Source organism: Octopus bimaculoides, chromosome 2 (genome assembly GCF_046866305.1).
Source record: "Octopus bimaculoides isolate indiv1 chromosome 2, ASM4686630v1, whole genome shotgun sequence".
NCBI lineage: Eukaryota > Metazoa > Mollusca > Cephalopoda > Octopoda > Octopodidae > Octopus > Octopus bimaculoides.
In genome coordinates this window covers 91014477-91037745 of record NC_142929.1, presented here as the reverse complement: position 1 = coordinate 91037745, position 23269 = coordinate 91014477, and the positions used below count along the sequence as shown (strand labels likewise).

Here is a 23269-nt window from a genome sequence, read left to right as displayed (position 1 = left end):
CACAGCATTTCTAGCTCTTTAGTCATTGACAATGAGAGATACTGAAGAGAGGTAACTCTAGCAAATTTAAAGCCATAGCTTTAACTAAAACACAATCAACAACATTGACTGAACTGTGCTATTAGACCACCAGGTCAGAAGAAATTCAGTAGTGTATATATATGTGTGTGTGTGTGTGTGTGTGTGTGTGTGTGTAAAAGCTGTGGAAGAAGTACATGGGATGTAGTGGTGAAGCATGATGTTTGAATGCTGGGTCTCATAGTGGCAATCACTAGCAACTAAGTCATTTAGCAATATACCATGCTTGCAAAGACCCATCAAGCCAAGTGAAATCATAGTTCTGGCTGTTGTCAGTGTCACATAACTGGCACCCATACCGGTGGCACACAATAGGCACTTCTCAAGAGTTGGGCTTCATGGAGGCAATGTGGTGTTGTAGATGCTGGTGTTGTAGAACTACCAACCATGCCGCTTGAAGATAAAATGCATTTTTCAAGTGCTGGGCTTCACAGAAGCAACATGAAATGACCGTGATCTTTGTCAATATGCTGTGCTTGAGAAGAAAGATCCATCAAGCGGAGTGAAATCTTAGTCGTGGCAGATACTGGTGTCACACAACTGGCATCCATGCTGGTGGCCTGTAAAAGCGCCTATCCCAAATCAGACTGGAATCTGGTGCAGCCCCTCAGCTTACCAACCATGGTCAAACTGTCCAACCCATGCCAGCATGGACAACCGACGCTAAATGATTATATATATATATATATATATATGTATATAATCAAGAGAGAGACAGACAGACAGAGTAATAGTTATTCACATTTTCCTGTATTCATTTCAATAGAATGGTATTCTGTGAACCAGTTTGAAACCATATTGCTCATGCATTTTGAATGAGCATATTTGGCTCACGTTTCCAATAAAGCACTACTTGTCAGAAATGACAGTCAACTATTATCTTTAAACAACTTTAAACCCCTTTATTACAACTGCTTGCATTTCTAATAAATTTTGTGTGAGCATGTTGTGAAGGGAAAAATATAACAACTTATTTGAATTCTCATCAATCTAAATCTACATTCTGATTTTTCAATTTCTGGTTCAATTTCTGGTTCCTGAGGCTTTTTACTAGCTAAATGAGTGAAATATTGGCCACTTGTTTAACTCTTTTCATATGCTTACCTAAGATTGCCTTTCATTTTATTTAATATCTAATTTTCTATCATTTTATATGTAAGAACAATTTGTACAGCTACATTCCAGGCATCACCTTAACCTTTTTGTTATATATCTGTTGGAATACTCTGACTCGGTTTCAATTAATTTTTAAAATAATGAAGAATTTATTAAAATAACTATCATTATTAAATTTGTGAACAAGACAGTGGGCTAGCTGTATCATTAGCATGCTGAGCAAAATGCTTAGCAACATTTCATCTGTCTACATTCTGAGTTCAAATTCTACCTTTCATCTTTTCAGAGTCGATAAGATAAGTACCAGTTGAACACCGTTTTGATGTAATTGATTTAACCCTCCCCACCACCGAACTTCCTGATTTTGTGCTAAAATTTGAAATCATTATTAAACTTGTGTATATCTATATATATAAAAATGAGAATGTGTGTGTGTGTGTGTGTGTGTGTGTGTGTGTGAATCCCTAAAACTCGAGAACTACGCAACCAATTTCATTCAAATTTTACAGATGCCTTACTTAGGGTTCCAGTTGTGTTTTAGTCAAAACAAATTTTTAACTTCTTGCAGAATTCGAGCCCACGGCAACATAATATCTTCTCCACTATTTAAGTATTACGTGTCAAAAGTGAAACAAAAACACTCATGTCAAATACTTTCACTTTAAAAATGAAACTATTCCACTAAATAAAACAATCACATTTCGATACTGTAATGACAGATACTTTCAGAGAGAAAGAAAGAGATAAAGAGTGAAAGAGAGAGAGAGAGATGTAGATGTATACATATAGATGTATATGTACACGTATATGTATAGATATATATATACATATAGATCTATATGCATACATGTATATGTATACATAGGTGTAGATGTATATATATATATATATATATATACTCTCAGAGTGGTTGGCATTAGGAAGGGCATCCAGCTGTAGAAACTCTGCCAAATTAGATTGGAGCCTGGTGTTGCCATCCGGTTTCACCAGTCCTCAGTCAAATCGTCCAACCCATGCTAGCATGGAAGGCGGACGTTAAACGATGATGATATATATATATATATATATATATATATATATATATATATATATATATATATATGTACATGTAATATGTACACATATATACATATATATATATATATACATACATACAGATATCTATACATATATACACCCATCACACACATACACATGCACACAAACACACACATTAGTCATTTGTTTTCTTATCCAAAACTACGTCAAAAGTACTGAATGAATCTTTATGAAATTTGGAAATTATATTCTATGCATAACGACCATAACTCCCATGAAAATTTATATATTTTTGATGTTGATGAAATTTTAACCCGAACATAATAGATGAGCATTATTTGTAATTCAACGGTACAACAGTGTAAGACTATCCTTTCAGATATACTTACATTGTGATTTCTGCAATCTGGTGCATAAATTGTCAAGTAAATGAGACACATCTTTGCCTCCACTGATTCACTTGCAAAGTGTTGAGTAAAATTATTTCATTGCAGACTGCCTTTCAGTCTTTTTATTATCACTGCGACACACATAGTCCCCAGTTGGTAACATTGATTTCAAGGCCTTCCCAGATGAGAGACTGGTTGTTCTAAGACATTTGTCGACTGTAAATTTTGTCTGCACAGTTACCTATCGGTATAGTGGTCATTTGCAAACTCCAGAGGCGACACTTTCATTTCCCTTTACTCCAAACGTCACACGTTATTTCAATTGGGTCATGCCCTTCCAATTGCTATAGATCCGTAATGCATCTTACAGCTGTGCCTGTCACCTGTATGGTGAGGAATCCTACATGTATTGGGAATGTGTGTGTGTTTGTGTCTGTCTGTCTGTCTGTCTGTGTGAATCCCTAACCCGGACAATGCCGGGTATTTCTGCTAGTAATCATTAAAGATAGGATTGTTTGACTGTCAGACCAAGTAGCTGCTGGTATTGCTTCTGGCTCTTTACATTCTGAGTTGTAGTTCATCTTTTAAAGGTGGTGAGTTGGTAGAATTGTTAGCACACTGGACAAAATGCTTCTTGGCATTTCATCCATCTTTATGTTCTGAGTTCAAATTCCACCAAAGTTGACTAACCTTTCATCCTTTCGGGGTTAATAAAATAAGTACCAGTTGAATACTGACCTTGACAGTACTGGCCTTGTGCCAAAATTTAAAAGCTATTATTAAACAGGTGTTCTAAACATAGATCAATTTTGAAAGAAAGTTTTAATTTAGATCCTTTAAAATAGGAAGTTTGCATTACAGAACCAGAGGTAGTTACAGGCAGGTTGGTATCAAAAGGCAAAGTCAGTTGTTTTACCTTTTCCCTCCAACTTCTTGATTACTTTCAAAGTTAAATAAAATGTATGATTCATTAGAAATATACTCTTACACTCTTTTACTCTATTACTTGTTTCAGTCATTTGTCTGCGGCCATACTGGAGCACCGCCTTTATAGTCGAGCAAATCAACCCCAGAGCTTATTCTTTGTAAGCCTAGTACTTATTCTATCGGTCTGTTTTTCCAAACCGCTAAGTTACGGGAATGTAAACACACCAGCATTGGTTGTCAAGCGATGCTGGAGGGACAAACAGACACACAAGCATATACACACATATACATACATATATATATATATATATATATATATATACACACACATATACAACGGGCTTCTTCCAGTTTCCGTCTACGAAATCTACCCACAAGGTTTTGGTTGGCCTGAGGCTATAGTAGAAAACACTTGCCCAAACTGCAATGCAGTGGGAATGAACCTGGGACTATGTGGTTGGTAAGCAAGCTACTTACCACACAGCCACTCCTGCACCTATGGTCGCAAAAAAGTGTAAGCTACAAGAGTACAAGCTTACAAAAGAGCCTCTATTTGGTTACTGAAACTGTTGAAAATAACAGTAAACTCTCCATCAAAGAAAGAAAGACGTGGTCCAATGTAGTTGATGATATACAAAAAAGATAACGCAGTCAAGAAGGAATGCTTCTGATCATAAGTCTATACAGTCCAGGCTGGTTCAGGGTTAAACAACAATAATAGCAGACATATATGCAGCTCTCCACTATTGCTATATTGAGTTTGTAAAAAGATCACCAGTGTAGAAAGTAATCAATGTAAAAAAAAAATCACTAGTGTAGAAGGTCACCAATTTAGTGTGAGTGCATTTAAGAGAGTCCATTTATAGTGTCACCAGTTTAGTGAGGGTGTTGTCTAATTTATTATGTGAAAGTTGGTAACAGGAAAAATATCAGAAGGCAATTTTTATAATGAAAATACTTTTTAATTAAGAAGAGCTGACAAGTAATAAGATGTGTAGCCTGTGTGTATGCGAGTCAGGAAAAGGCTTTTAACACTTACATTTCAAATATGATTTTAATGCTAAGGCGAGACCTGCTATAATTCAGAGTTAGCTGCGTGAAGTTGATGTGAAAACAAAGGGCTGTTCCTGATGTTGCAAGTTGAGATGTGATATAATTCAAAGCTAGCAGACACGAAGTTGGTGTGCAAAGTAAAGTGACTGTTCCATGATAAAAAACAGATGTTACTGGTCCATTGTCTTTCCGCTAACTAAATTAAAACTCCACTTCTCTGCTTAGACAGAGAACTGCCACTAGTATTCATACATTCCCAGCCCTGATTGGCTGGAGTATGCCATAGCACAATTGTCATACGGGGCAACAACAAAACTAGCTTTTCTGACTAACTACAAATCACTGGGCAAGGCATGGATGATTTATTCACGTTATGCAATAACAGAATAACAAGTAACAACAGAAAGAGAGAGAGAGAGAGAAAGAGAGACACAGTATATTTGTAGCTGTTTTACTAGTAAATCAAAGGGGGCAAGTTAGTACTCATGGACCTTGCAGGCTCTCTAAGAGTGGTGTAATTCAAGCTGTTGGTATTTATCATCATAATCATTTAATATCCATACTTACATGAATGAGATGGAATTTGTTGAGGTAGATTTTTCTTATGGTTGAATGCCCTTCCTGTTGTCAACCTTAACCTGTTTCCAAGCAAGTTATTATTTCCTCTTGGTCATGTTTTACATGAAAGACTGGAAATGAAAAACATTGCTTGTATGATGGTGATGCTCATTTACAATCATCATGAGTTGTCAAGACAATAGTACACACACTAACACACACTAACACACACTCACACACACACACACACACACATGCATATGTGTTGATCGATAGACAGACAGATAGATAGATAGACAAACAAATATGTATGACAGGCATCATTCAGTTTCCACCTACAAAATTCATTCACAATGTTTTGGTTGGGCCGATGCTGTAGTAGATGACACTTGCCCAAGGTACCATGCAATGTGACTGAACCCAAGACCACATAGTTAGGGAGCAAGCTTCCTAAGCACTCAGCCATATCTGCAACTATTCGTTTAGTCTCATCATCCCCAAATTCCGAAGTTCAGCCAAACTTTTCTCCAGACTGGTTGATATGCATCCTGTCTCTCCAATAATAATAGGTATGCAGCTGAAAGCATATGTTGAGTACTGGATTTGCAAACTCCTTATCAATGGTCCGTAGATATCCTATTTCTCTTGTATTTTTCTAATCACATTAGTATCCAGAGGGCAGCTGATTTCCATAACAACATAGTTTTTCCTTGTAGTCTCACACAACAATGTCTGATTGGCGATGTTTTAACTCGATGGCTGTCTTAATTTCTAAGTTCCACCAAAATTCTTTTGACCCATCACTCTCAATATAGTCAACATTATCTGTAGGTGACAAGTAATATCACTAGCCACTTTAGCATGGCTATCCATCTGAGTGAACTCTACTGCAATTTTTTAACCACAAGAGGACATCTCCTCTAGCAGGTTAATGATGCACAAATCATTCCAATATTTGTAGAAAATTGGGTAATGTGATCCAGTTATTATTTTATGTGGTTGATATTTGAGCCATACAGCTTCCGGTCATCAACAAAAAAAAGATTAGAGATACTTCTGGATCTATTTCTGTGGTCACTATGTTTTGTGAGCAGGTATGATAGTGGATTTAATGAGAGAATGAAGAGCAATACCAACAGGCTATCACTCTGAAAGATGCATTTTTGTAGTGAGTGCTATCCGACTCAATTTGCTCCTTATCACTCCTAAGGAATAAAGTTGTGTGTCATGTCTTGGTCAGGTATTCAATAGTTGCTGAGAATTTTGCTAACTGTAAAGCTTTGATAATCCACCCATGTGGTATGTTATCAAAAGCCTGCTGGTAGTCCAGCCACACTGGTTAAATTTCTGTAATCTTTTACTGTTTTTTTCCCCGGGGCATTTTATTAATCAGTTGCTGATGTATACAGCCTTACATTTTCTTAGTTGGCACAATGATCCTGCAAGAACAGATTGAGGTACCCAGTGTATAATTTGTATATGAGGTTCTGGCAGGGTATAGGGTGATAATTTTCATCAAGGATGGTTTAGCTGTTTTGGGGGATGAGGAGAGTAGTTGCATTTCATACTCATTGGGGAAGTTTTTATGTGCCTTTGATACATTCTCTATACAACCATAAGAGATCACACATATAAAAGATGAAATTCTTCAGCTAGTAACCTGTTATGAGGTCTGGGTCTGTCATTCATATGCCGTAGATTTATATTTTAGCTTTTCAGCTGTAGCTGTGAGTTGTTTCAGCTGGTGCAGTTTGGAGTTTAGGTTTTTCAATCCTGGTTCACTAAATTGCCTTTGTATTTTTTCTGAGGTCCTCCTGATGTTGTGAGAAGTTGTTCTCTGTATTACATTTCATAACTAAAACAATCTTTGGTTTATTTTTTTGTAGGAATTAAATTTTATTTTTATGTTTATGTGCCCATGCTAGTTCAGGCTTTCTGCTTGAATCTCAATCATGTGGCTTTAGCTCTTTGTGATACACTAGTAATATAATAGGTGAGACATATATCGAAAGATTAATGGTTTTGTAGGGTATTTTCAGACCTCTGGACTGTGTGATCTTATATTTGTTTGTAATTTCACTTACTGCCTCTAATTCTAATTTACTGGGTTCTTTACTTATAGTGGTGTTGTATGGCCTGTCATTCAAATTAAGGTTGTGGACCTGTTGAAACATACCATTTCAGATCACTTGTAAGGCATCCACAAGCTTTTGGTATTCTTCTGCTTGTACAATACAGATATGAATTTCTGCTAAACTGCTGGTATGTTGTTTACTACCAGATTTAGCAGACTGTTCTAGCTATCCCTCATTTGAAGTGGAATGATTATTTCAATGGCTGGTTTTATAGTGCCAGTTTGCTCTGAATCAAACACTTCTGTTAGATGTTTCAATTTACATCTAGTGATATGTTTTGCTTGTTCATTTAAATGTTTCAGAGAAAAATCTAAATCTGGGTGTTTGGAGTTTCACAAAGTTTTTAGCCCTTGCATAAATCTGAACTTTTGAGGGTCAGACTATACATTATATGCTTCATATAAATCTTTGTTAAAACTGTAGGCCCATTCTATACAGTGATTGTAGTCATGAGTTGGTTGAAGGAGTCTTATATGTTTAGCCATGATGATTTTATCTATTCACTGATATTTGCTTTTGTTTTTCAAAGCAAACAATTATCTTCTTTAAAAGTTTTGACAAAGTTTTGTCTGAATTAAATTTAAAGTTGTTCACAGTTTGGTAATCTTTCCTTTTGGGTTGTTTTTAATTTCACAATTGTATTTAAATGTACATATTGAGTGGTGTTTATTTTTGGGGGTTTATTTATTTATTTATTTATTTATTTTTGTAATTTGTTTTGAAATGCCACTTGGCTTATTTCTTTATGTGTGTAATGTTACAATGCTATGTTCAAATAACAATGTTAAGATGTATGTATTATTTATACAGATATGATACAATACATGTAACATTTAAAACACTTATGTAGAAATAAGCATTTGTAATCTTATTGCACTTTGTAGCTCAATTTTTCTCATACTTGGTATGTTGCTTTCACATGAGCAGTAATTACATACATCTACATATCAGATTGACCACAATAGTCACCATTGTGCATGTGTATGTGTGTGTGTGTGTTCTTGTTTTGACATCATGTGATGTTACCATATTCCAAGATGTGTCCTTCATTTCCAATCTTCTGCGTAAACATGTCTGGCAACAGAAAATCTACCTCAGCAAGTTACATCTGCCTCGTACAAGCATGAAAAACTGGATTTAAAAATAATGCTGATGAAGATCAGTTATAGACAATGGTCAAACAAGAATTGAAATAAACTAGATAGATCATGTGATGCATAGTTCAAATTCAGACTAAGCCAAATGGTTAAAAAGTTTGCGTTGCAATCATGGATCCCTAGTTTCAATCTCAAAAGGAGGTATCTTGGGAAAATGATACCTTGAGATGACCCAAGTCTTGAGAGTGAATTTGGGTTGAGAGAAATTGTAAGAAGTTTCAGTGGATTTATTCAACCAGTAGTTCAAATGTCTGGCCTTGATACATATAACCTCATACTGATTCAGCATGGAAATATTAATATTACACATAAGACAGTGAACTTGCAGAATCATTGGCATGCTGGGTGCAATGCTTAGTAACATTTCACCTGTCTTTATGTTCTGGGTTCAATTTCTGCCAAGGTTGATTTTGCCTTTCATCCTTTCAGGGTCGATAAAATAGGCACTGGAGACAATGTAGTTGACTTAACTCTTTCACCAAAATTGCTGGCCTTGTGCCAAAATTTGAAAGCAATATCAATGTTTCACAAGCCTGTAGAATACTCAGTCACTTATATGTTCGATATAACAAGTGGGTAGTTCAGTTAATCAAACAACTGAATGTTCATTGTTGAAACCAATGAAGGATTTGCTATATATGGTTCAGCTAGGAAAAAAAACAAACATACTGTATTGTAAACCTGTACAACCTACACCAAAATTATCAAAATGAATGAATAAATAAATACATAAATAAATAACAAGTACTACAGTGATAATGAAGATGATAATGAAGGAAGAAAGAAAGGGGAGGTAAGAATGATAATAGGGATATAATCATGATGATGATGATAGTAAAAGTTATGGTTGTTGCATAGCCCCAGGCATTAGGCTAGATTCAATTAATCAAGTGCTTAGTTAAAATAACTTTGCAACTGCATGTGCATTAGATATTATATTGTATGTTTGTGTGTGTGTGTGTGTGCATGCATGTGTGTGTAGTGTAATGTAGTGTAGGAAAGCCAAGATTGAAACTTCTGAATGGTGCTAATGACTGGAAGGTGCAGGTGGATCTGAAGGAAGTTCTTGTGTTCCCAAGCCATATAGCAATAATAAAACAACTCAACCACTACGATAAAAAAAAATAGAAACAAAAATTGTAAAAACCTTGTTGTCAAGGTAACATGCCTTGGAAGGCAAGATATGTAGTGGGCACATAAAGAAAGTGCTTAAAATACAAGGAATTCAGGGAAAGAAGGGGCGCATATAAAGCATAGGGATGATGGTGTGCTGTACTTGAAGTACAGGTGGAATATCACAGGGTTGAGTTACATACCAAATGTCCTTCCTGATTGGCATTAAACTAAGGAAGAATAGAACAGTAATTCACCAACAGCAAATGCTTTATTATGAGAAAAAACAAAGCTGAAATAAATCATCCACAAGTTTGTCCATTTAATTAATACATTTTTTCCATGCTAACATGGGTTAGAGGAATACATGTCATTTAGGGATTGTTTTAAGGCTGGATACACTTTCTGTTCTGTTTCTCAAGTATGAGAATTTTATATTCTCTATGTTTTCAGAAGTGTAAAGCTAGTGGACAACTTGTTGACAGGTAATGAATCAATAACCTTCACCATTCTTAGCTCAGTGCTTTTTTTATGAAAAGCACAGAATATAAATAGACAGACAGACAGACACACACACTCACACATGCACTCACACATGCACTCACACATGCACACACACATGCACACACACGCGCGCACACACGCTCTACAGAACTCGACATCTAGTCTACCAACGGCTCCGGCTCGGTCTACGCAACGTTTTTTGTCTAGCTGTCACATCCCCTATTTATACATATTGGACTAGCATACTTATCGCCTGGGGTCGTCCACACAACAAAAATACAAACAAGATGTGTTTACTGGGAAGTTGTTAGGCTTATTTTAAAACATTGTGTAAATGATATTAATGGTGTGTTCTCTTGACTGAATCAGATAATGCAAAAGAATTATTTCTTGTAGATGAAAAGTTTCCAACAAAAGCCTTAAGATCCACTAACAGTAAAGTAAGTTACAGGATGTTGACCCAAATTTATGGGTCGCACTTAGAATAATGCTTGCATTACCTGTAAATGTGCAGTGCTGTTTTAAGATATGTGTACACTTAGAAGTTCCCTGGATGCCCCATGGGTCTAGGTGAGGGTCCAATGCTAATCTATGTATGGCATTTGTATATGTTGGGGCCTCCAATGCATTGCTTTGTCCTGGAGCCTGTATGATGTGATGCTGAAAAGTTCTTGTCATTGGTTGAAAGAAAATACAGGCAGTTCAGTTAAGATTTTAGTCAACATATCCCCTCTCAGATTCCCACACTTATTGCAGCAGTCCTTCAGTTTTTCAAAGCCTGATAAAAGAACTTGAAAGACTGGGCCTCCAGCCAGGCCTTTCATGACACCCTTAAAGCCAGGAACTTTTCAGCACCCCTTCATAATGATGTCTGAACAGAACGATAAGCTTCAGTGAAATAAGGCTTATAGATATCCATGAAACAAAACATTAAATTTTTAGACAATTATGAACAAAGATAAGAAAAAAGATAGATATAGAAAATGTGATGAAAACACTTACAGATATAAAGCTGATGGGGATCAGCAGCTCTTTAAAGATTTCTCACCTGACTATTTTCTATTCTGTGCTAGATTGTCACAAAATTGGATCATGATTATTGTCAGAAATGTATATTGTGTCTCTCTATCTCTCTCCCTCTTTCTGTGTATCCTAGTTATATTAACTCTTAAAGTTTTGTAGCACTTTATATAGATAATCTCTCAATCCTGATAGAAACTGCAGATTTTGATAGTAGTTTGTCTGGTAAAGATATCCATAAAAATATAGCTATTGCAAGAAATTTGATAAAATTTGCTGATCATAGGCATACATTGCTGGTACTTGGCAGGTATCATATTCTTTCACCTGCCAACTGGTTACAATTTACTACATTTTTGTTTTCACATAATTTAAAAGACATCCATTCCTTGGCATTGATTTCTTTATTAAATAATATCACTAAATTTTTCTCAATTCTTAAAGTATTACTTAGCATTTTGCTTGAAAATCAAAGGAGGAAAAAATCTGGGAAATTTACTTGATAAAACACAAAAAAATAAACACAAAATGCAAACTGATAAATCTTTTGGGAGGAATTTCTTTTTAAAATGTGGCTAGACTTTGTTTCACTACAGAAGAGTGCTTAGTTTCAGTTTTTTAACCACAAATAACAACGATATTTGATCAGCTGTTTTGCACAGTTTAAGAACTGATGACAGGTGTGAATATCTACAATATCAGAAGTTAATGAAGCTGTGACTGAGTTGTTCTCTTTAGTTTTCATTTTAGTCTATAATGAAATAAACACTTTATTCATAGATTAACAGTTTTTCTTCCTTGTTAAACATTTTATAAGAATATTCTCGTAAGGGTGTTGACATTTAGTTTGCTGCAGGTAATATCAAGCAGCAAACCTAGAGATATCTTGAATGTGTGTGAGAGTGAGAGAGTGTATCGAAATCACATTGATTCTGATTGGTAGCTGATAAATGAAATTCCCCAGTCATGTTAAAATATGTATTATGTTCTCATGAATGTCTTTGCTCATTGTCACTGTCTTCTTTGATTTATTTTACTTCTTTAAGATACTGAAACTCATTGTCTTATTGCTCAGTTGTAGATTATATATTAAAGATTAATTGAAAACATTTTTGTGTCAGGTTGGTAGAGTCTAGTAAACAGTTTATCTAGATCAAACTGTAACTGTATAGCAGATATGAAGCATTCATGCACATATTACAATCTGTAAGTGGTACAGTAAATTTCTGCAAGAATTTTATCAAGTTCAGCATGTGACATTACTGCTATCTATATTTCAATGATTTAGCTTTGTATCCTTGTTACAAACCAGCTCCTTCTTTACAAGAAGACATCAAATAATTAAAAATAGAAAACACTCACATACATATAGTTTATTTTGGGCCTGTTACTCTAAAGTGTGTAGTCTTGGGCAAGCTGAACTTGGTACATGTAATTTGGTACATATAAACTGAAGTTCATTTTCTGTGTGTGTGAGAGAGAGAGAGAGAGCGAGACAATATTCGATGATGTAGACTACTTCTTCTTTCCAAGTTTCTGTTGTCCATGTTCAGAGAGTGGAGTTGAATTTGTGCAAATCCTTTCACCATGATAAAAAGTCATCAGGCACAGGCATTGCTTGAAAAAAAAGTAAGACCTATCACAAAAATGGCTGGTCATAGGGACTTTCAATCAGGTGATGGCTATATTCAAGCATGATTTTGTAGCCATCATGTATCAGTTTGTAGCCAGCATGTATGTATGTATGTATGTATGTGTATTTTTGTCCCCTTGTCTTGACATGACATCACATAGTGTTTGTAAAATAAGCTCCACTGTCCTACAAGTGGGGTCATTTGTTTTTAATTAACCTTTGTATAACATGTCCAATCATGGTGAAATATTACCTAGTTTCAAATCAGATAAGAAATGCTAATATGAAGGGCATCTGGCTACAGAAAATCTACCCCAACAAATTCCATCTGACTCATGCAAGCACAGAAGACATTAAATTGATGATGATAATGATGATGATATCTTTTTAATAAATTTCAGATCTGATAAGCTGAAACCATTTTGGTTAAATTTGAGTGAAAATGAAAGGAGGAGTTTCCAATCCTTATCAGAGCTATTATTGTCTGCTGAACCAAGCAGAGAATTTCGGGAAGCAGTCAACAGGTCCTTAGATATTCCAGACTGTAAAGTAGTGCCTTTTATTGGAGGATTTCTCAGGAATCTACGAGCTGTATTTGTTGGTGTACCGAGTATTATTGTATTGGCTTCTGAAGAAAATCAACCATTGGAGGTAAGTCTACTATTAATTGCTATTTCTGTGACTCAACTGATCACTAAATTTTAATCATAAACTATCGGAATTTATGAATTCTAACATTCATAATCGTCTGTCCGCCTGTATGTGTATATATATATATATATATTTCTAAAAATGGGTTCAAAGGGATATGTAATCCTAGTGCTTACTACTGTGTTACCTTTTAAATCATTTTTAAATGTTGACTAACCACAGGGAATGTTAATGATACACGAGTTAGAAAAAGTTACTTGACCCCAGTGATTATTCCTGCTTGATGAATCTGAGTGTCCCGAAAAGGAAACCATATACATATATATATATATATATATATATATATATATATATATATATATGGGAGAATGTACTAAAAAACAACAACAGATGAGAGGACAGGTGGTGTAAACAACAAAAGGATGTATTAGTATGACGCTCAGGAAAGTCTTTAACGTTTCGAGCTACGCTCTTCAACAGAAAGAATACGGAGACAAGGAGAAAAACACGGAGAAAAAAAATTGAATAGTGTTCAGTCAACGGTCAATCATAGTAATGGCTGACCGGAAGTTAGAGAGAGGCAGGGGGAGGGGGGTTAGATGAAGAGGGGAGGGGAGTTGAGCCCATGTGGCACAAAGGAGCGAAGAGAGAAGATTAATCCCTGTTCACAGTGCAAACGGGAGTCCGGATGGCCCCTGTGCATGGACAATCCAAACACGGACAGGTGTTGCTGCAAGGAGTGACCGGCAGAACGGAAGTGGCATGACACCGGGGTGTCAGTGTCAATGTTGATGTCTCGGAGGTGTTCCGCGAATCGGTCGGCCAGGCGGCGCCCCGTTTGTCCGATGGCAGAGAGAGCAGGAGATACAATAGATAATGTTAGTGGAAGTGCAGGTGAAGGAGTCGGTGATGCGATAGGGTCGGTGATGGGTGCTGGTGAGGAGGGTGGTGTTGGAGAGGTAACGGCAAGTGCGGCAGCGTGGGCGGGAGCAAGGGAACGAGCCAGGTTGGGAGGTTGGGTTGGGGAAGAAGCTGTGGACCAAGAGGTCTTGTAGGTTATGGGCTCGTTTGAAGGAGGGGAGGGGTCGATTAGGGAAGATGTGGGAGGTGGAGGGATCGGACTAGAGGCGCCGGAAAGCTCGGAGAATGGAGCGTTGGAGGGGTAGGTTGGTGGAATGGTAGATGAGGGGAAAAGGGAGGCGGGAAACGGCAGGGCGGGTTCGGGGGATATATGGTAGTTGAAGGATGAAGGAATTCAACATGTAATATCATGGAGATTCTTAAAAAAATCCAGGCCCCTACATAAACAAGACCAAGCATTGTAAACTGTGCATAGCTGCATGGGCAAGGGAACATTCTTAACTTCAGAATGGAAGTCTTCAGACCCTATTTGCACTTCCAGAAAATTCCTGCTAATGTCCTGGGATCTTGGGACACAATAAAAAAGTCGGTTATGAATAACAGCCAAAGGGAGACAATCCCCTTTCATTGACAGAGTAACAAAATCTTTTCCTCCTCCATTTTCTAGAGAGGTCACTTGCTACAGAGGCCTTGTGCTAACAGGTTTTGGGGTTTGATATGTTGTAAAGCTAAGCACCTTATGGACGGGAAACCCAGAGTAATCCCATAGAGCAGCTTTATCTATCTATCTATCTCTCTCTCTCTCTCTCTCTCTGTATATATATATATGTATACACACACATTAAACAACGGTTGGACTTAGTTCCCCATAAGGAAGCAGACTCTACCATCTAACTTCTGATGAGATGGACATGTCATATATCCCCATGAAATTTGAAGTTATTTGGAGCTAAATCAAACTGTTATTAAATAATATATGTAACTCCTACTAAAGGTATTGAGTGCTACTTTTTCATTTGTTCACTCATATGTGTGTGCATTTGTGTGTGTGTGTGTGTGTATACACACGTGCGTGCGCGCATATATATATATATATATACTCTTTACTCTTTTACTCTTTTACTTGTTTCAGTCATTTGAGTGTGGCCATGCTGGAGCACCGCCTTTAGTTGAGCAAATCGACCCCAGGACTTATTCTTTGTAAGCCCAGCACTTATTCTATCGGTCTCTTTTGCCGAAATGCTAAATTACAGGGGATGCACACACACCACTATCGGTTGTCAAGCGATATTGAGGGTACAAACACAGACACACAAACGTATACACACACATACATATATATATATATATATATACGACAGGCTTCTTTGAGTTTCTGTCTACCAAATCCACTCACAAGGCTTTGGTCGGCCTGAGGCTATAGTAGAGACATTTGCCCAAGGTGCCACGTAATGGGAATGAAATTGATATATATATATATATATATATATATATAGATAAAACTTACTTGGAAGAGGATGCGTGGTGTTCAGTCATATAATAATGTAAATTATATATATATATATATATATATATATATATATATATATATATACATACATACAAACATATATGTACATACTTACATCTATACGTGCGTATATATATATATATATATATATATATATATATATATATATATATATATGCATATGTGGGCACAGGACATCATGAAACATGTACAAGAAAAAATATGAAGTACAAGTACATGGAATATGAACTATTTTTTCGAACAACGAAATGTATATATATTCTTTATATTATTTCATATATATATATATACACACATGGGTTTGTATGATTGTGTGCATTTCATATTGTGTGCATTAGGGTGTTTGCATACAAAACGGGAAATGAGTGTTCATGTTGCCATGCGTTCTGGCATATGTTATGTTGGTGAAATTGTCCATTTTTAATGTTATTTCTCAGAGTTCTAGAGTCTTTACCATAATTGGTAGCATATTTATTGAGAAATAACTGTTTCTGCTGCCATAACTTTCTTGATCTGCTCTCTTCATTTAAGATATCTCTGATTCAGAGTCCGTGCATTTTTTTCTGCTCTATTGCCAGTCATTAGTTTTGATATTTCATCTCATTGATCGCATCATATTTGGCTTTGTAATGGGTAATGGAGATGATTGTCAAAGTAAGCTCCCAACTCTGGAAGAGTTCAATATCCTACTGAATGTCCTACACCAATTTCTCCAATTTACAAAGGAGATGAGTAGTACCAAATTACCATTCCTAGATATAATGGTAATTAAAAAGGACAATACCATTACCACAGAGGCATACTACAAACACATGAATTTTAAGTCATGCCATCCCCCACATGCAAAATGCAATATTCCATACTGCCTAGCCAGAAGAATTTTTACCATTGTAGAAGATGCAAATATCAGAAACAAATGCCTAACAGAACTGAGAGAATTTTTGCTCAAACAAAAATACCCATCTCTACTTATAGAAAATGGCATAAAGCAGGTTATAGAAATACCCATACAACAATACAGAACAATCCAAAGAAGAGGAAAACGGGAACAAGTCATACCATTTATAGTGACACACAACCAATGTCATCAGAATATCTTCAGCATTGCCAAAGTAAACCTAACAATCATTGCTCAAAGTAATGAATTAAAAGATATAATCACAGATCAAGCTATGGTTCTTAATAAAAAATTATTACCAAAAATTATTAACAAAGCAAAGTATGACCTTCGCAACAAAGACCAATCATTCACTGTATCTAAATGCAATACCAACCAATATATGAACACAAAAACCAGAAAAATATTCACAAATGCAAATATGAACTACAAAAGCAGAAATTTAATTTGTTGCATTAAATGCCCAAATTGTGAAGAACTATATGTAGGTCAGACTGGAAAGGCATTATCAAAACGTTCATGTATGCACTGACAGCAAATTAGAGATTCAGATGTCTCTCAGATACCTTTGAGTAACCATCAAGCAACATGTGGTCAGAAGATATTTATAATATTTCCATTCTACAAGGAGGTGAGCTGACAGAATGTTTGCACTCTGGGCAAAATGCTTGGTAGTATTTCATCAGTCTTTACGTTCTGAGTTCAAATTCCACTGAGGTCAACTTTGTCTTTGATCCTTTCAGGGTCGATGAATTAAGTACTAGTTGTGTACTGAGGTAGATCTAATTGACTGACCCCCTCCCCAAAAATTTCGGGCTTTATGCCTAGAGTAGAAAAGAAAATAATATTTCCGTTCTACAAACTACACAGTCCAAGTGAAATTCAGTGAAAAATCAGAGAATAGAAGTTTATTAATAGATTCCAACCCAAGCTAAATAAACAATAATACCAATACTTAGAGATATTATTTCTTATTTCTTTATTGCCACAAGGGGCTAAACATAGAGGGGACAAACAAGGACAGACAAAGTGATTAAGTCGATTACATCGACCCCAGTGCATAACTGGTACTTAATTTATCGACCCCGAAAAGATGAAAGGCAAAGTTGACCTGGGCGGAATTTGAACTCAGAAAGTAATGGCAGACGAAATACCGCTAAGCATTTCGCCCGGCATGCTAACGTTTCTGCCAGCTCATTGCCTTCTTAGCCCGCCCCCTCCCCCAAAATTATTTCTACTGCTACGACCACTACCACTAACAACAACAACGATACTATAGGTGCCAATGATGACAATAGCAGGAAAATACTAGCTAAGTCAAGAGAAAAGTCAGTAAAAATAATCTTATTTTTGGGTTCAAAGTTCTATTACAACAGCTACTCCTACCATCACCACCACCACAAACAACAATAATAAAGGAGATGATAATGGTGATGATAAATGAAATGTAAAAATCCCTGGGAAATGTTTACAACATTTCTAAAAATAGCCCAACAATTACTGCTTTGGCCAGGGTCAAACTACAGGTCTCTCGACATGTTCCACAAACTGTGATGCCTAAACCAAACACCAATCAACTTAAGTAACTCAGTAAAATCACACATTGATTGGTCAGAATACAGTTTGCAAAAATTAACATTCTGGAGTCTGTACAGATGTATTTAAGGCACACAGTTTAACCATCTCACCACAGTTGTAAATTGTAAAACACAACTGTTACCAATAGTACATGAACCTAAAGATTTTATAGGTTAATGCATGAAAGTACTAGTTCAATCAGAATGGGCATTTAATATTCTACCATTTCATTACTTTATATTATCTTATATTAAATTAAGATTCTAAATAAAATGTGAAAATCAAAGTTGGAATTTCTTTGAGTAATATATATATATATATATATATATATATATATATCAGTGGGGTGCGGTGACTTCTGGGGTTGGGCATGCAATGAATTTCTCCCCCCCCCCATCACCACTGGCAATTTTTCAGTAAAAGAATTTTCGTATTCCTACGATTTACATATGGGAGATTTGTGAATATGCAATCACCCCGTATGACCTAGAATAAGCAGGGAATAAAAAATCGCTCTGTAGAGATGAGCCTGAAATAAGTGTATTGTTTGTATTTTTCTCTCTCTTCGAAACGTCAGTTTTTTCCCATCCTCACTCTCCCTTAAAAAAGTCTAAAAATCATAAGTGAAATGGAATAAAGATGATATTGGATTCTGTTAATATTTTTGCATATTCGGAATCTCTGTTAAAGGTAGGAATTCGAAAAAAATTTTCACAAAATTTCGTTTTTCAAAGGGGTGCGATTCTGCATTAGCCCCTATACCTATTGGTTCAGCTGAATCAATTTGAATTGATTTAATAAAGAGAACACATTTAGTTACATTATATGGCCATGGTCTTAGATAGTTACGCTCTCGAAGACAAGTCAGGTGCTTTATCATGCTACTTGTTGATTCCGGGGGAAATTATTGATACTCAAGTAGACTGTTCTGAGACTTACTGAACTCCGTATATTAAAAGACTACGTCTCACGCACACACATTGAAAATACACGCATATACATGAATACACACACACACAATGAAAGACTGCCAAAATTCAACATTATAAAAAGCCCCCCCCCCCCCCGCAAAAAAAACCGTTGTGGCAGAAGTCAACATCTCTGAGATTGAAACAAGACACTTATTTACGGCCGTAAATAGACTACACCCAGCAGCACAGAAAGGAAAACTTATGTCGGTGTGACGAAGAAGTCGAACCATTTCTCCAGCGAAACAATACTGATGTAAGAAGGTCGAAACTTACGTTATAACAAACACTAACCAAAACCTGCAATATATGCCCTTTAATATATTAAGTTTTTTTTTAATGTTCTAAAATGTTATTTACCTCATTTATAAATTCATTCAATTCTTCGATCTTTCTGGGCAAATATGTCGTAGAAATCTCTTTTCGTCAATTGTTGTAATAAATCTTTTTCAATTGACATTAGTGCTAACCCAGACAGTCTTCTTTTTCCTGTTGCATTTCTTTCGTATATTTCGACTCTACTTAATACAGAAAAGGATCGCTCTACAGAAGCAGTGGTAGACGGAATTGTCAAAATCAACTTGCATAGATTGAAGAGTTCTGGCATAGCTTCAACAAGATCACGAATATTTTAAGATCTATCAAAGATTTTATATGCCTTTGAGAACGCTCGTGCTTTAGCATAGCCATATGTAAATTATTTAAATCATCATAACCTTTATCATTCTAAACATTCTTTTCTAAGCAAAAACGTAAACAAGACCAAGAGAATAATTTATTAAATGTAGCACTTCCAGTTACCCATTTTTTCTTTTCATACAAATTAACCTGAAATTGTCTCGTGAATTTCTTGTTGTAGCTTCACAAATTAGGTAAATTCGGTGTTGGTCTCCCACCGTTTATAATTAATTGTTTTCCATCGAAGTCTCTTTTCGAAAAACTATTTCTCAAAATATCGTTTATAACACTCATTTTGAAAAAGGTTACTTTTATATAAAAACACACGTGTAAGCGTCTGAGTAAATTGCATCTGAGTGAATTTCAACAAAACGTAAAAATAACGTTAGTCAAATTAATTTAAGATTAATTAGCTACTTCTGAAATAAGAAATATAATATAGATAATATTTTTTGTTTTCAAAACACTCCAAAATTATAATAGTGCAAACAGATGTTTTGAATAAAAAAAAAATTTAATTTACCGCCAGTTTATTCCGACATTTCAGTTGGCTAACTCAGGAATTATGGGATTGCTATTGTTCAGGTCAGAAAGTGGAACGAGGTTAGCAACAATTCTACACTAACAAAGAGACAGAGAGGGGGTGTCACGTGGTCTTCTCAAAGCAGACGTACGAGTCAGTGAGAGAGGGGAAGGTAGAATATTTTGAAAACACCTGGACGGAGTCTCTTTGAAACAAAAGTAACTATTTTATCTAATTTTCCGATGATATGGATAAAAAATCACAGAACATGCAGCGCTTACCTTGCATGCCTGAGAGTGCACGCCCCTGGTATATATATATATGTATATATATATGTATATATATATAAAGTTGAGATGTGTGGCGTTCAGTTATTCCATAAACAAAAATTGCATTAAATACTACAAAACATACACATAGAACAGCCACCATGGCCTTAATTCTTCATCAGCTATCAACCAAAAATACTAATACCTAGTTTCATGCCTTTATTAGTATTTTCAGTCGATAACTGATGAAGAATTAGGGTCCTGGTGTCTGTCCAATGTGTATGTTTTGTAATATTTAATGCATTATATTATATATATATATATATATATATATATATATATATATATATATATATATATATATACATGCATATATATACATATGCATTCATATGTGTGTGTGTGGAAAAATAGACATTGCTAGATAGATGAGTGTGTAGTACTAAGAAATCAAAAATATCTATACTTCACAGCCCCAGAAGTAAAAGATGAAGGGGATATAAAGGGGAAAAAATAACAGAGAAAGGAAAGGAAAACATGTATGCTACACCCTTGAGATAGAAAAGCTATGAGGTGATAACAGGGATCGAAGTGAGAGGAGAAGTTAGTTTAGGAGGTCAACAGATAACACTACATAGACACATAAATATACAAGCTATATATACTCACTAATATACTCCATATCCAATCACAAATGTAAAGTTGTATACATGTATTCAGACAACCCGCCACACATATGCATACATAGGCATTTATATGCAGACTTCTATGTTTCAATACTGGAAATCTAAAACTGTACTGTTCAGTTATTTGCTGACAATTTCAAAAGATTTTTATTACAAAACATATTAAACAGTTTATCAAATACTAATGTGGTACAAAATGTTATCAAATAAAACAGCTGCATCATTTCTCAGTGCCTTTGGGCACATTAATTCATCAAGATCACTTGAGACCAAGAAATGACTTTTTAATAGTCTTATGAGATGAATGACATTGATATATCTGGGAATATCATTGTTTAACAACTGTAATTTGATAGACACATATGGCATATAGGAATTCTATTTTATAAATTGCTTTTAATTTCAAAAAAGTTAAATAATGATTTCAAATTTTGCAAAGGTCATTAAATTCAACAACAATATTGTAAATGAAAAGTAAAATATATAGTTTAAAAATCAGTAGCAACATTTCCAGGAACAAACCAAAATACATAAATAAATAAAGGGTATGAAAATAGAGCCACAATTTAATTATACCTTACTATATAATTTATCAAGTGTTTGTTTTGTTATATTTAGTAAACATTAATTTTCAATGCATCTTAAAGTTTACTATTCCATTCAAAGTAGAATCATTAAAGTACAAGGGTTGGCTAAAATGTTCATAAGCTCACCAAGATACTTTCATGGAATGTGACCAAATGAGGTTTATTTTTCAACAGTCCTTTTTACACTCTACACATTTCTTCCATTGGTGTTGCACTTCTTGGATCCCATCAGTGGAGAAGCTTTCATCCTATTGGTCAAAAAAGTCATCAGCAGTAGATATGACATCATCTCTGCTCTACTGGTTCCCAGCCCAGTGTGTTTTTCATGTTGGGGAACAGATGATAGTCAGGTGAGGCCAAATCAGTAGGGAAGGTGAGATCAAACAGGTCAAAGTCACAGTGATGTACAGTAGCCATAGAAACAACAGATTTGTGTGCTGGAACATAGTCCTGATGAAACAAGACCCCTGGCTGTTTGATCTTGATGGCCTTTCATAACTGCCTCAGCAAGTTGGTATAGTACTTTCTATTGATAATACAGACCTTTTGAAGATACACAATAAACACAAGGCCATTTACATCCCAAAAACCTGAGGCTGTCGCCTTCCCAGTAGGTGAAATGACTTTGGCCTTCTTAGAGCAGTGAGGAGTGGTGTTTTCATTGTATGGATTGTCTCTTTGTCTCTGGCTCAAAGTGATGAATCCAACACTCATCTTAGCTTAGGGAAACGTTTAAGGAAACCAGCTAAATCTAACTCGAACAATTTCAGATTTTCTCATGATATGATCAGTCTGGTGCACTTTTGAGTTGGTGTCAGAAGACATAGCAGCCACCAAGCAGAAACCTTTGTCGTGCCAAGTGCATTGTGTAAAATGTTCTCAACTCTCTCACGAGATATGCTAATGGCACAAGCTGTTTGGCTTATAGTTAATTGTTTGTCATCCATCTCTGTATGGTGAATACAATCAATGTTTTCTTCAGTGGTGGCAGTTACAGAATGTCCAGACTTCAAGTCATCTCTAAGACACTCCCTTTCCCTCTTAGATTCAGCTACCCATTTTCACACAATTGAAGAAGCTGGAACATCATCCCCTAATGTAGCAACCATGTCAGCATGAACATCTTTAGGGAGCTAAACCCTTTTCCTTCAGGTACTTGATAACACCATGATGCCAAATTTTGTCAATTTTCAAGAGAAGTGGCTACTAGTTACTTTTCAAGTCTTTTTTCGAACGGTTGGATGTCAGTTCACCTGAAAAGAAATAATGCACTTATTAATAAGAAGAGCTGAAATTAAAGCATGCAAGATTTCCCAAC

The 23269-nt window shown here is 35.7% G+C and overlaps 1 protein-coding gene across 7 annotated transcripts in view; it reads left to right on the top strand.

The window, feature by feature from the left end:
• Positions 1-23269, top strand: part of LOC106874430 (1-phosphatidylinositol 4,5-bisphosphate phosphodiesterase epsilon-1) — a 1217386-nt gene that overhangs the window by 964631 nt on the left and 229486 nt on the right. For all 7 annotated transcript variants that reach the window (XM_089347149.1, XM_052978429.2, XM_052978428.2 and 4 more), the window contains one exon: positions 13123-13372. In XM_089347149.1, the coding sequence (XP_089203275.1) occupies positions 13123-13372 (250 nt within the window). The remainder of the gene's footprint in view (positions 1-13122; positions 13373-23269) is intronic.